Here is a 14,642-nt window from a genome sequence, read left to right as displayed (position 1 = left end):
ATAACAGAGGAGATAGAACCCCTCCCTGTGGGCAAACCCTAAGAGACTCTGTCTCAATAGACTTCTGTCCGACCCATATGTGGATCTTTTTCCACTCTAGCATGTGAAGGAGTTTTACGACGTGCGGATATGTTGCCTTGAGTTTCAATAGGGTGCCGGAAATTAGTAGGTTTTTCTACTGATGTAGTCGAGGAGGCAGAATAAGCCATTCTGAAGTAGGGAAGAAGGGTTCTGTGTCGGAAGAGACTCTCTGTGACTTTGGGAGCGTTAGTAGTAACACAAAATATAAAATATTTGGGGTCAAGTGGCTTCTTTTTCTATGTTGGCTTTTGGATTGTCTGTAAAAATTTTGGTTTTTAAATAAGCCTGCAGAAAGAAGTTTGAAAGCGTCACGCAGTTAAAATCACAACCAAGGAGCAAATCAAGCGATCAGGCATTAAAGGTTATCATGCCACATCCGTTAACCTGCAGTAGCGCCCTACACTGATGGCTGCTGTTGCTCTAGCGTCACCTTCAAAGAAAACGCTTCAAGAAAACCCTTTCTGCACAAATTCCAGCTTAAACAGTCGAGCGTTGTTCATGCAAGGGTTGCCCTTGAATCAATGGAAAATTCTTGATGTCGTAGAACTGTCGAAGAAAGTATGGCCTTAATTCACGTTGCGAATTCTGTTTGATATCTTCAATTGATTCAAAATAGGTTCCACGGAGTGGCAATTTCAGTTTGTGAAAGAGAAAGATGGAGCGCATGGAGCTCATCTCCTGTAATAATGCGTTTTAGGAAGTCTAGTCCACTGGAAAGCATATCCCCCATGACCTTTTTTCGATGGTTTTTTTTTTTGGAAAAAATTGAGCTCTTTCGGAATGAATTTTGCAGCAAGGCGTCTCTTACCCAAAACGTTGGTAAAATGGCGATTTTCAAACACTAATTTTTTTAATTTTGTGGATGTTATCGTCAGCGGTAGAGGTTGAAGGCCTTCTTTGAACAGTCTGTACCGCTCATATGCCTGCGCTTTCAACCTAGGTAAGTCACCAGAGGCCTTGCCAAGAATTAGCACGAGAAATTTCGTTCGTAACACAAAATTTGAGGTAAAATCTTTCTTCAACTTTTTTATGTATAGTAACATTCTCAGAGCACTTTTGAGGTAGACTGACACTGGCAGTTGCTGCAAACACACAAGCTGACAGATCGCGTTGACCCGAGGTATTTAAATCGCGCTATCAGTCAATGGAGAATTGCGTTATGAAATTGCTTCACGCATTAACGCAACCTGGATGAAGTGGCGTTCCAAGAATGTAAATAATGACGTTTGCTTTTGCACTCGATGGCGATCCACTTTTCACGTTTAAATGACTCCCATCCGGCGGAGCTTACTATTCGTCAATTTTCTCCCCGGGCGACCAACCATCTCCCATCCTGAAAATTTTCGATCTACCAACGAAAAGAATGTGCATGACACACTCTGCACTTGTCACATATCATCTCTTCTTCTTTTTCCCATCTTTTTTTCTCGAAAAACCTATTCCGTCGTCATGTGGCGCGGCAAAGCAGAGCAGGGCGCTAGACATTCAAAGATTCAAATTTGAAATTTAGAATTTTAATTTCAAATTGGAATATTAGAACCTCAAAAGTTGCCACGAAAATGAAATCGGCATAACAAAGTTTGAAAGCTTTATTGTATTTCAGACAGCATTTAGCAAAATTAAGAGAAATCCTAAAAATGATGAATAACATTATTTCAAAGTATTAGCAAGGATAGCTGTGTCCGGATAGCTGAGTGGTTAGAGCGCAAGGCTGTCGTACGAAAGGTCGCGGTTCAAATCTGACTGGTGACAGTGGAATTTGTATCGTGACGTCGGATACCAGTCGACTCAGCTGTGAATGAGTACCTGAGTCAAATCAGGGTAATAATCTCGGGCGAGCGCAATGCTGACCACATTGCCTCCTACAGTGTACTGTAGTGTACCGTTACGGTCTTGAATGAAGTACTCTAACACACTTCAAGGCCCTGATCCAACATGGATTGTTGCGCCAACGATTATTATTTCCGAGTTATCACAATCTCGACAAATGCCGGATTTTACCTAATACTAGCATTAAGTGCCAAGCATTTAGGCTCGGACGATCCTACCTACTTAAAAACTAAAGGGGCACTGGGGGTGGTGGCCGGTGGTAGGTCAGTGGGAGAATCCGTCGAGTACTCCCCGCAACATCGACCACGTATGCGGAATGGTGTACTTCTGCATGGTTTGAACCAGACTGTGCGAAAGTTCCAGGACATCAAGGGAAGCCGTCAGGGATTTAGGTACAATACCTGTAGCTGACAATATTATGGGAACTACAATCACCCGCTCGAGGCGCCAAATTTCTTTGATTTCCAGAGCCAATGGCTCATAGTTCACCTTCTTCTCCACGTATTTCCGTTCAATGTTGCTATTATGGGGGATAGCAACATCAATAATATACGCGGAGCGACCCGTCTTGTCAACTAACAGTACGTCAGGCTTGTTGTGTAGAGTGTGGAGATCAGTCAGAACTTGCCGGTCCCAACACATGCTGTAAGCAGAACTATCAAGTACTGCTTGCGGCTCATATCGGTAAACCGGACATGTCACCGTGATCAGCCCATGCTTGTATGCAAGGTTTTGATGGATAACCTTACATACAGCATTATGCCTGGTGATGTATTGCACCGGTGCCATAACAGTACAGCCGGAAATGAGATGGTCCAATGTCTCTAGCGCCGAACCACACATTCTGCACTGGTCGTTCTCCACCCGTTCTTTCATGATGAGCTTTTTATAAGCTCGGGTGGCGACCACGCCATTCAGGACACACATGAACCCCTCCGTCTCAGCAAAGAGCTCCCCAGCACACAGCCATCTGTTCGACAGATGCAAATCGACAAATGGCTGCCAAAGACAATTCATATGTTTACCGTGCATTGCCTTCGACTTCCATTCCTCGATCTGCTCCTGGTCCGACTTCACCCCACTCAGAGGATTGAAAGATCGATCCTTCAAGTTAAGTGGAGTCAGTCCACAATCTGCCTTACAGACAGCCGCATGCAAGGGACTCGCCTGCTCTTTGCTGTAAAAATAAGCGCGCAGCGAGTCGACTTGGCGATGATGTTGTGCCGCCACTTCAACCACGCCCCTACCTCCGATGTGACGAGGCAGGTTCATCCGCTCCACGGCAGACTTTGGGTGATGCATTCGGAATTTGGACATAGTTGTCCGTATCCGCCGCTGGACGTTTTCCAGGTCGGTCTTCGTCCACGGCAATATTCCGAATGCATAAGCCAGTAAAGGGATAGCGTGTACATTCAACGCGCTTATTTTATTCTTCCCCGAGAGATGCGATTTCAGCACCAGCTTTACACGTTGCAGGAATTCGGACAGCAGAGCTTCCTTCAGATCACCAACTCGAGCATGGGTTCCTTGCAGAATTCCTAGGTACTTGTAGAAGTCTGTCTCGGTCATAGCTTCGATGTGGAGGTCACCAATGCTATGTCCGGCATGCGGCTCGTGATGACCTTTGCGGATGGCTTGGATTCGATTCCAAACTCCATCCGAATATCACGGCCGAACATGTCTATTATTCGCAACAGACTTCTAAGATGGTTGTCAGTACCAGCATACAGCTTGATGTCATCTAGGTACATCAAGTGTGTCAGTTCGCACTTAGCACGTAGGCCATATTTTATTGCATAACCATGCCCTCTAGCATCATTCAGTAGCCAGTAGCCAGGGGTTCAGTGCACTACAAAACCAAAGAGGACTCAACGAATCCCCCTGGAAGATGCCCCTCTGTATACGGATGGGCTCTGAGGTACTAGCACCCTCAGATGTACGCACCGATAAGGTGGTATGCCACCCTTCCATGACTGTCGCCAAAAACTTTATTAGTTTTGGATCGATGTGATACAGATGTAGGATATGGATTAGCCAGGTATGCGGAACGCTATCAAAAGCCTTGGCATAATCGATATAGCAACTGAAGAGGTTTCTTTGGCCTCTAGCTGCTTGTCCTACAACTACCGAGTCGATAATAAGTTGCTCTTTGCAACCCCTTGACCCAACTCGGCAGCCCTTCTGCTCCTCGGACAGAATGTTGTTGGTCTCGAGGTGCGCATTGATCCTTCTACTAATAATGGACGTGATGAATTTGTAGAGGGTTGGTAAGCAAGTGATCGGTCTTGTGTCTGGGGGGTCCTGCACCGTGTCCTTCTTAGGGATAAGGTAGGTAATCCTCGCAGTGAGGAAAGGTGGAAATTCCTCCGGCCGACTCATGACCTCATTTATACTGCGTGCCAACCGAATGTGTACGCTGGTAAATTTCTTATACCAGAAATTCTGCACCCGATCCAGACCTGGGCCCCTCCAGTTCTTCGGGCTGTTTATGGCTCGTCGAACTTCCTCTTCGGTAACATCCGCGAAATTCATGCCAGGTGTATTGGCATGACGGGTGCCTTCGGCGGTGATCCACTCAGCATGCTCAGCATGCTGGGCAGGTAACCCCCAAAGTCCACCCCAATACTCTTTCGCTTCCGTCACCGAGAACTGTATTGTCTGGGCGCTCTGTTGGGATTAGTTGAGAGATCTGAAAAAGCTCCACTGGTTCCTCGCGTATGTTGCATTCTGGACACGTCTGGAATAACTTTCGCCATACCGCCGTAACCGACTGCATATGACAGAAAGTTTCTGTTTTAGTGTGTCCAGAATTTCAACAACGGGTGTCTCACAGGGGATGGTATAGTTCCGGTAAACCCTCTGCACTTTGTTTCTCACCCGTCGGCTGGCATTGCCAGTGCTGATCTGAATCAGTCTAGCAATGTCCTGCCTTAGTGAGTCCCGCCGACGTTCCAGACGAATTTTCCATGGTGGATCTCTTTTGTCACTCAAACCAATAACGCGAAAGCGAATCTTCTGACCGTGCAATCTGATAGCCGCAACTGCACCACAATACACAAGTGATTGTAGTTGCAGCAGCGACATATCAGCACACAGTCGAGATGCAATCTCACCATTGATTTGAGATAGAATTCCCGGAGTTGCTGGAGATGCATGGAGCCTGGGAATACCTGGTCTATGCAAAGGATCCATATCCGAGAAATCTATACACGCTCTTTGGAATTCGTCCCGAACCTCAGCGGAAACCTCAGCTGGACGGTGGAGAAGAGTGCTTCGACGAGTACTGAACCTGTTGCCTGCAGTGCGGCGTGGTGTTGTTGATGCCGCCGCCTCTGCCCCCATCGACTCTCGGTCACCAGTTTCCCCGATGACTTCAAGTCGAACACGCTCCCTGATGGTGGCCGGGATTGTGTCGCTGCGAGTAATAAAGCGGAACTGGTCTGCGACTCGCTGCACAGTCACGTGCGCGAATTGCGGGAAACGCTCGACGAATCTCTGGTGCAACAAGGTAAGACGTTGTACCCGCCCCCGCCCTTATTTCGTAGTAGGAGCGGATGATAAAAAGCTTAATTTCTTCAGTCCATTTCATCCGCTTCCTACGCGAACCTGCTGAAGTGGTCGCCACAGATTGTGGCGAAACAGCTGCAGCAGGCGGAGCTGTGCTCCTGGTCGTCGTGGGGCCTAGACGTCGAACCGCCCCACGACTAGCGGTTTCGACGCCGTGCTGTCCATTACGAGAGCCCGACCCAGTCATCAAGTCAGACGACTCCCGTGGGTTATCCGTACCGGACCTTAAATTTCTCCTTCTTCTCATTTTTGGTGGTGCATTTTATCCCTAGCTGCCAGGTGTTGAGATAGCTTCCTTAGTGAGTAATCTGCAAGACTGCAAAGTTCCTGCACTTTCCTCACCTACCCCCTGAGACGCTGTGGTGGCGTACAGCCATTCAGACTGAAGCTATCCATCCCTCCTCCTTTCACAACCGGGCTTGGGACCGGCTTCGGGGGAGTTTTATTATTATTAGCAAGGGCTTGTTATTATTAAAATAAAGGAATGTTAGATATTATAATAGCTTTATCTTGAACAGAGGGTTGTAAAGCTAACTTGTCCTTTAATCCTTTTATCTGATTTATTTAAGCAAACATGAAATTTCTGTTGCGAGCCGCTACGGTCACGCTGCTCCCAGGGCAGAGGTGAGGCAGCGTCTGACGATTTGCCTCTGCACTGGTAAGAAACCCCAAAGCCGTCATCGCTTGACATTTATGAAATTTCTGTTCCCAAAATTGCACACATCAAATGCGAAACTACATATTTGCTGCAGAATAACAAATCCTTCTTCAAGTCCTGACGCTGTTTTCAATCAGAATAACATTTCCTCATTCCTTTTTTTGCAATCAATAAGCCGCCGGTAGTTTGCGGAAGTAAGGAATCAAGAAAGCTTCTAAGAATCGCATTTCGGAAAAGAAGTCACTTTTATGTACTTTCTACTTCATTCCACACGATAGAGTTTGAACTTGCAAGGACATTTTGAATACTTTTCAGTCTCAGAATCATGTGCGGAGATACACATGTTTGTGTATTGTATTTCTGTCGTTTTGTTGGGAACTTTACTTTCGAAGATTAGATGGAAAATGTGAAGACTTTTCACAGAGAGAATTCGCATGCAAATGGAGATATTAGAAAATTGATCCTCATGTTTAGGTAGGAGTATTGAGATTAAGATTGTTAAGGATATATTCAGGGCCATTACTTCCTCAACTGCCTGCAATATTTTGAAACTGATAATAATAGAAAATTACAGGATTATGAAATTTGACATCACAATGTTCAAGGAAAATCACCTCAACTTGATGGAAAGGGAAAGCCTTACAGCTTCACCTAGAATTTGTGAAATGTCTTGTTATAAAATGTTGGTTTGTTGCTGGGGTATCCTTTTTGAATATCCTGTACCATATTAACAGATTCGAACTACGGAGGTCGAATTATAATGCAAGGTGATTTGATTTGGGGTATAAATTCCAATTTGAAATCGATGGAACTCCAATATTTATTGGTTAGTATGCCTGGGATTTCCTGGAAATTCTTCTTTGCATGTTGCAGGCAGTATTTGAATGAACAATATACTGGGAAGGTAAAATTAAAATCAATTTAGAAGGCAGTTCCATTTGAAAGTTTTTTATAGTGCGCTGTTTTGCGTTTATAAATCATGGAAACGGAAGTTATTGAACACGTCGGTTGTCCGTCAACACCCAGGATTATCGAGAATTTGACAACTTTTGAACTCATTGGTTAGAGATTCGTCTTTTTAGGGAAATATGGTCTCCGAAAATTTAGTAACGAGGAAAGTGTGGGAAAGTTCAATTTGTATATTTCAATAGACATTTTGAAACGCTTTAGAACAAACCCAAGTTATCTCTTCAGTTTCCAGTGCGACCTTTTATCGTCTGAAAAAGGCCCGGTTCAAGGTGAAAACTACGTTTCTGGTCAGAGTGAAATTATGCGGTGTTTCCAACGATTAATTAATTGAAATAATAAAACTTGTTGTTTCTTTTTCGTTGGTGTGGGTATTTATTCTTGCAAATACCGATATTTCGGGAACCACTTGTTCCCTTCATCAGTGCAAACGAAAAAGAAACAACAAGTTTTATTATTTCAATTACGTTTCTGGTCTGTTCGGATCAATGTAGCGCCTTTTTCTTTTTCTTCAGCCTTTGTCCCGTTCACAAGCGGGGTCGGCTCGTCGTGATCGGTTTCGCCATTTGACTCTATCGAATGCCTGATCTGGGTGCAATCTCGAGGCTTTCAGATCCCCATCCAGCGTATCAAGCCACCGTTGCTTAGGTCTGCCTTTTGGTCGTTTACCATCGACTTCGATGTTCAGACCAATCTTTGCAAGTAAATTCTTGTTTGCACGAATTGCGTGACCATACCATCGAAGACGCCTCTTTCGCAACTTTTCCACGATCGGTGCAACCCCATAACAATCGCGGATATCCTCATTTCGGATGTGATCTAAACGTGTGACGCCACTAGTCCAACGTAGCATCTTCGTCTCCATTACCGCAAGACGCCGTTCATTGTCTTTTATGGTCGGTCAACACTCAGAACCATAGAGAGCGACTGGTCGGACGACATTGCAGTAAATTTTAGATTTGAGACGTTCGTTGATACGTCGATCACAAAGGACACCAGTTGTGGAACGCCACTTCACCCAGGTTGCGTTAATGCGTGAAGCAATTTCATAACGCAGCTCTCCATTGGCTGATAGCGTTGACCCGAGGTATTTAAATCGTTTCATGGGAATCGGTCGTCAAAAATTCAGTTTTGTTTAAATTCAATCTGAGACCGTGTTGCATGAGGCGATTATTCCATTTTTGAACAAGTTGCTCGAGATCATTTTTGCTATCAGATGCTAGGAAAACATCATCTGCATAAAGCAGTGTGTAGGGCGCTGGACGTTGGATATCCCGTATGACGGTGTCCATAACAAGGACAAAGAGGAGCGGTGAGAGGGCACTTCCTTGATGAACACCAACAGAGACACGAAGCGGTTTTGATACACCCGCCATACTTTGAACTTTACTTTTCGGATCGTGGTAGAGCAATTAAACCCAGCGCACGAGTTCTTCTGGCACGAAGTGTTGTCGTAAAGCATACCAGATGAGTTCGTGTGGTACCCGGTCAAACGCTTTATCTAGATCCAGAAAGGCAATGTAAAGAGGGCGATGCTTCTCACGGTGTTTCTTCATGAGTGACCGCGCAGCGTGTATTGCGTCAGTAGTTCCGCAGTTCTTGACAAATCCGGCTTGATTCACGGTTATTTCAACGATTTCGCGAATACGGTTGTCAGGAATGCGTTCAAAAATCTTCATGGTATGGGAAAGTAACCGGATCGGACGGTAATTTGAACATTCTGCTGGACTACCTTTCTTTTTCCAAATTGGAACAGTGGTACTTTCTTGCCAGTCAGATGGTGTTCTTCCTTCCTGAATAACCCGGTTAAAGAATTCACTGAGCCACGGTGTTGGGTCCCAGCTCTTCGCTTTCCAGAGCTCAGATGCGATGTCGTCAGGTCCTGTTGCTTTCCCCGATTTCATCTATTTTATTGCCTCCTCGACTTTAGTTGTGCTGACTGGTGGAACTGCTCCAAATGTCGGCAATGATTGTGGAAGTGGAGGATGAGCAAATTCTTCAGTTGAAATCTGCTCGAAGTATTCTCGCCATCTATCTATTGCGGCTCGACGGTTGGTAAGCAAAGTACCGTTCTTGCCATTAACACAACAGAAGTGTTCGATATCCTGTGTGCGTTCATTACGGCTTTTAGCAAGTCGATACAGATCTCTCTCGCCATCCCGAGTGTCCACTTTATCGATCGACAGATTTTTGAAATGGTTCGCTCGGATGACAGCGACCACTTTCTTTGCTTCCCGGTTGGCATTCTTATAAATTTGCCAATTAGCAGGCGTTTTATCGTCGAGAAATTTGTGGTAGAGGCGTTTCTTTTCATGGACCTTCATTTCAACACCATCATTCCAAAACCAAGTATCTCGGTTAATGTACCGCTTACCCGGCTTGTTCACATCGAGGGTTGCAGAGGTCGCTTTGTGGATCGTGTCTTTCATTTGGTTCCATGATTCTTTCACATTCGTAATGGTTGGCAATCGTATGAGTGAGACCGTTTCTTCTTTCTTCTCACCAAATCGGCACCATTTAATGCGCGGCGGGCCAGTGCGTTCCTCACGCTGTTTTATCGGTGGCTTAATTCGCAGGACGTTAATCAACGGCCGATGTTGAGGTGCAATGGTCTCATAGGGAACGACTTTGCAATCAGTGACAGTGGTAAAATGTTGGCGTCTTATGAGAATATAGTCGATTTGCGTTTTATTGTTCCCACTATAAAATGTGGAAAGATGAGACAATCGTTTGATGAACCATGTATTCATAAGTACAACGTCATGGGTATCCGCAAAATCGATTATACGCTCGCCACCTTCATTGCGCATTCCGAACCCTTTCCCCCATGGCACCTGTTACCGCCTGCCTTTTCACCCACATGACCATTAAGGTCGCCGGCAATGATTATGTAATCGTCAGCAGGCACGTGACAAGTCTTTTCATCGAGAAGTTGCCAGAAGGCATCTTTCTCGGCATCAGGTCGGCCTGTCTGTGGTGCATACGCGGTGAAGAAGTGAATAGTGGGATCAGCTGATATAATGGTGAGCTTCATCAGGCGATCATCAAATCGTTCCTCTGAGGCGGAAATGCCAACACCATATTGAGTGTGTGGGTTACCAAAATAGAGAAGTTTGTAGCCATTTTTACCGCGTTCGCGTTCAATGTCGCAGCTTTTGGCACCGGACCATCGGGTTTCTTGCAGAGGGCAGATGTCAATGCACCTTTTCCGAAGGGCTCTTACGAGTTCCTCCGCCTTTCCAGTTAGGGTACCAACATTTAGCGTGCAGACACGTATTTGTTTTGTTCGTTATGTGCCGACTAACTTGCTTACGTCCTGACGCCGTCCATGCGTGAAGAACCCTTGCCCATTTCTCGACAGAACCGGGGCCCGTCTTGCCGCGTCGACTGAGGTGGTCGCCCTAGCATTTCTCCGAGGCTTGTGACTCAATCCGATCATCATGTTTGTAACGACATTCTATGCATTTTCTTGATCGGCCTGTCGCGGGGCCTGTCACCAAGAGAGATCAGGTAGGATTTAGCATAGTAGAATAACTCCAACTATACTCTATTTATCTCTTTCCCTGATCTCAGCATTTAATTTTTGTTTTACTGAGGATAGTACAGAGTACGTTGCTTCAAACCTTCCTCCTTTACCTGGGCTAACTTATTACTAAGAATAAATTCGAGAAGGTACTACTCACCTATACGATTAGTGTCGCTGCTTCCCCGCACTTCGCGGTGCGCGTTGGCATCGTAGCCGAGAAGAAGTGGTAACGCAATACTCCGTCAGCTTTGCGACTTGTTCCGGTGGAGCCCGGCTCTCGTCTCCTGGGAACTATCCCGATGCTACAACTGCCTCTCCAGTGCTCCTCCTGGCTTCCAATGAGACTTGGATAGCCACAAGGTCCTCGGTTAAAAAACTCTGAAAGACATATGTATTTTAAATTGCGTTTGAGAATTATGCAAGCTCTTGGTTTTTCACACGGGGAGTCCCAAATTACCTGCATGTCTCCTCCTTGCAGACCACGAATCTGCCCCCGGTACACCCAGGGCTACTGAGCCAGCACTATTCCAATGTTCCCCTTGGAATTTGCCCTTGCAATCACTGCAGATGCAGCTCTCGCATGGTGGAGGTTTATCTGGGCTATCTTAGTGCTGGCCATTAGCTCCGTTATTGTTTGGAGCTCTTCTCCACAGTCGGAGTGTCACCCTCCTCCTCCGACATGGCGCTTTCCTGCGCGTCGCTGTCCACCCCGAACCCTAGACAGAAAAACTGTCACCATGTGGGCTCCTGGTATATCATTCCCAGCACATGTTGACAGTTCTACCCCTTCCCAGCCTGGCAATCTAGGAGTTATGGTTCTAACCCATTCTGCGGTGCCTTCCGTCGCGCAGTTCACCAGTATAAGGCCTGGTCGAAAACGTATCCCGGTGAACACCAATTTTGACGTCCAACCCTTGATCATCTGTTTGACGACAAGTTCTTCAATGATTTCCTGTTCCTCCCGAGCGAGTATTTGTTCGGGAAACCTTTTTGGCAGAATGACCAGTCGAATGCCCTTGACCGCACTAGCATAGCTAATGCCATGCTTCCTGAGTCCTGCCTTCACTCCTGACCTGCCCGGGTTTTCTCCTCCCGTGGGTTCAGGTCTGCATTTTTTAGGAGCATTCCCTTCATGCGGGCTGATCTCTGCTGCTCCCCGCTTTCTCGGCTCCGGTAGAGACGACTTAGGTCTGTCCTGAGCCTTCTTAAGGGCCTCTTCTGGTTTCAGGCCTTCCTTCAGATAGCACAAGTACCATTTAACCCCGGCGCCACTGAGACCTGTCTCCTTCCTGACGTCTGTTATATTTATCTCAGACGTGCTTTTGCTGGTCCCTGCTCTTTGAGCAGTGGTGTTCGTTGGCTGTAGTCCACGCAGTATACCAATGCTCACCTTGGATCCACTGCTTGACGTCCCAACTTCTCCCTTCTTGGGTGTAGTCACCTGGCTCTCACCAATTCGGAGACGTGCCTCCGCCTGATTAACCAGTTTTGGTGCGGTACGGGGCCCCGCTTTTTTGGTTTTTGTTTTCTTTTCTAGTTTTGTACTCATTTGATTCCCACGAGTATGGGGGTTAAGAGGTCCGCCGTGCCATAGCCTCCCGTAGCACGGTAAGGTCTAACTTATTCACTGAGGCGACCAGGTATCAGTGAGGCTCCGTTCGAATACAGTCAGTTACCCCCGACTGCAAACTATCCAATGGGCATGGTTCGCATGACACCCTGGCTTGGGGAGTTGTTTTTCGACTCCCCAGTCTAGATCCGTAGCATTTTATTAATAGTAGGGTCACCTCGTACAGGGTGTGGCTATCAGCACTCACTAACGGTCTTGGTAGACGAGAGGCTTGGCCCTTGAAAAGGCACACACCGTCCCAGAGGAGAGACAACTCATCCTTAGAGAGAGATAGGTTGGCCCCAGGGAGCTATGTTCCGCATCAGTCTATCCTGCAGTGCACTGCTTGACCCCTGGTCCCCCCGGGACTAGGCCTTAATCACCCTTCGTTTTTCGAGTGGAGAACACTTCTGCTCTGCTATCTTCGGGCTTGATCTTGTAACGAATTTCACTGAAAACTTCCGAAGTCTAGCCTTCCGATGATTTAATAAACAGAGCTGGCGGCTGGCAGTGTGTGTGTAATAATGCCACCATCCTGTGACGATCGTCATTTATAGGTGAGAAGATAGCAGGCCCGCAACCATCAAAACGTAGTTTCCTGTATCAAATTACTAAACTCCTTTTAAAAGGAAATTTCTTTGGGTTCAATATGGATAATCGACCTTTGGGAGATGCGACGTTATTTCTTAGTAGGAAGCACACACCTAATCAAAAAAAATTGTATGGCTTAGAGTCTATTTTGAATTCACCCTTAATGAACCTGACATTCTTCATACTCCGAGTAAGTAAAATTAATGACGGTTTTGTTTTTCAGTAATCTAAGGAAGATAATCTTTTCCATGAGCCGAACACTTTTTATAGCGCTGCAAACTTTGGGGTTATAGAGAGTTTGGGCTGATGAACTCAATTTTCCGTTGACTCTATTGACATTTTCTGGGATGGTACTTTCTACAATGAAATTTGTTCCGTAAGTAAAGCCTCATCCTTTTAGTGGGAGATTATCTCATTGATAAGGACAAGGCGAATTCCGAGTGGATTTCATGGTCAATAGATACATTTTTGAAATTATTTAGAAGTTTTCGACGTATTTAAGTATTTCTAATGCTGATCGATTAAATTAAAATCTAAGCTTAGGAATTATTATCTAAAAGGATCCTATCTAGAACATCTAATTGAAATGTATTTTATGTTTCATTTTAGGTTTCGGAAAAATCCCATGACGAAACATTTCCCACCGAACTGGAGAATTTACACATAACACCTAAGCATATACCATACAAGAAGTACGACAAAAAAGGATATGATTCGTCCAGCCTAAACCACCAGACACTTTATGAGCTTGTGGAAATATCACGCTCATCATCGACAATCCGCTGCTCGACAATAAGTTGTAAAATAGACTCCAACCATTCCGGATTCAAGCCAATCCAGGCAATCCATTTTTGTGAGAGTCAATCTTCCTTTTCGGAATCATGCATGTCAGCGAGTAAATTAAAAATCCAACAACCGACGAAATGCCAGCGAATCCCGATGCGGATATCGACTCTGAAGCGTGACACGAAAACTGCGAAGACACTAACAATGGTTATGGGAGGATTTATAGCATGTTGGCTTCCATTCTTTTTGTATTATCTCCTAATTCCATTTTTGCCCAAGGAGGCTATCAGTGAACCGCTAATGTCCTTCCTGACATGGCTGGGGTGGATTAATTGCGGTATTAACCCATTTATTTATGCATTTTATAGTCCGGATTTTCGGACGGCTTTCTGGCGATTAACGTTCCGGAAAATCTGTAAGAAAACTAACCAATTCACTTTGTTCAAAACTTAATATAATGAAGATGGGATGCAACATATGTATATGACATTGTACAAGAATAAATAATTTTTGTATTCTAATTTATTTTAGATAATTAATAAAGACAAATATATTTAAATTTTGTAACGTCGTTGTATATCTTTTAGTTTCCTTTTTAAGATTTTCTGTAAAACCAAACCTTTTTAAAATCGGTGTACTCTCTGTCCGCCTGTCCGTCTGTCTGTCTTTTTTTCCGGAGGTGAAAATCTTCCAAAGGCACTGGAACACATGTTCTAGGGTGTGGGATTTTTATCCACTAAAACAACTCCCAAACTCCTGTCCTCTTCCCCACGGAACTACCAAAAAGTATTTCGCCGCTAGACTCTTCCTTTCCGCAGCGAATCTAGGACAATGGAAGAAAACATGCTGCGAATCCTCCGGAATACTATCGCAGCTGATACAGTTGGGTGAGCTGTCCACTCTAAACCTATTGAGGTATTTACGGTAACCGCCATGTCCTGTGAGAAACTGCCTGAGATCATAGTTTATGTCACCATGCATTGCATTGCATGCGGTATGCGGTATAACACTCTAGCTATAAGCAGTCT

General features: G+C 45.3%; 1 protein-coding gene across 5 annotated transcripts in view; it reads left to right on the top strand.

Moving 5' to 3' along the window:
* LOC119660356 (probable G-protein coupled receptor No18) overlaps positions 1-14,173 on the top strand; it is a 254,873-nt gene extending 240,700 nt beyond the window's left edge. For all 5 annotated transcript variants that reach the window (XM_038068856.1, XM_038068857.1, XM_038068858.1 and 2 more), the window contains one exon: positions 13,438-14,173. In XM_038068856.1, coding sequence (XP_037924784.1) covers positions 13,438-14,067 — 630 coding nt within the window. In that variant the 3' untranslated portion in view covers positions 14,068-14,173. The remainder of the gene's footprint in view (positions 1-13,437) is intronic.
* The last annotated feature ends 469 nt before the right edge of the window (positions 14,174-14,642 follow it).

This window comes from Hermetia illucens, chromosome 6, assembly GCF_905115235.1.
Source record: "Hermetia illucens chromosome 6, iHerIll2.2.curated.20191125, whole genome shotgun sequence".
NCBI classification, from domain to species: Eukaryota; Metazoa; Arthropoda; class Insecta; order Diptera; family Stratiomyidae; genus Hermetia; species Hermetia illucens.
The sequence above is the reverse complement of the archived record's forward strand: the minus strand, read 5'-3'. Positions and strand labels throughout refer to the sequence as shown.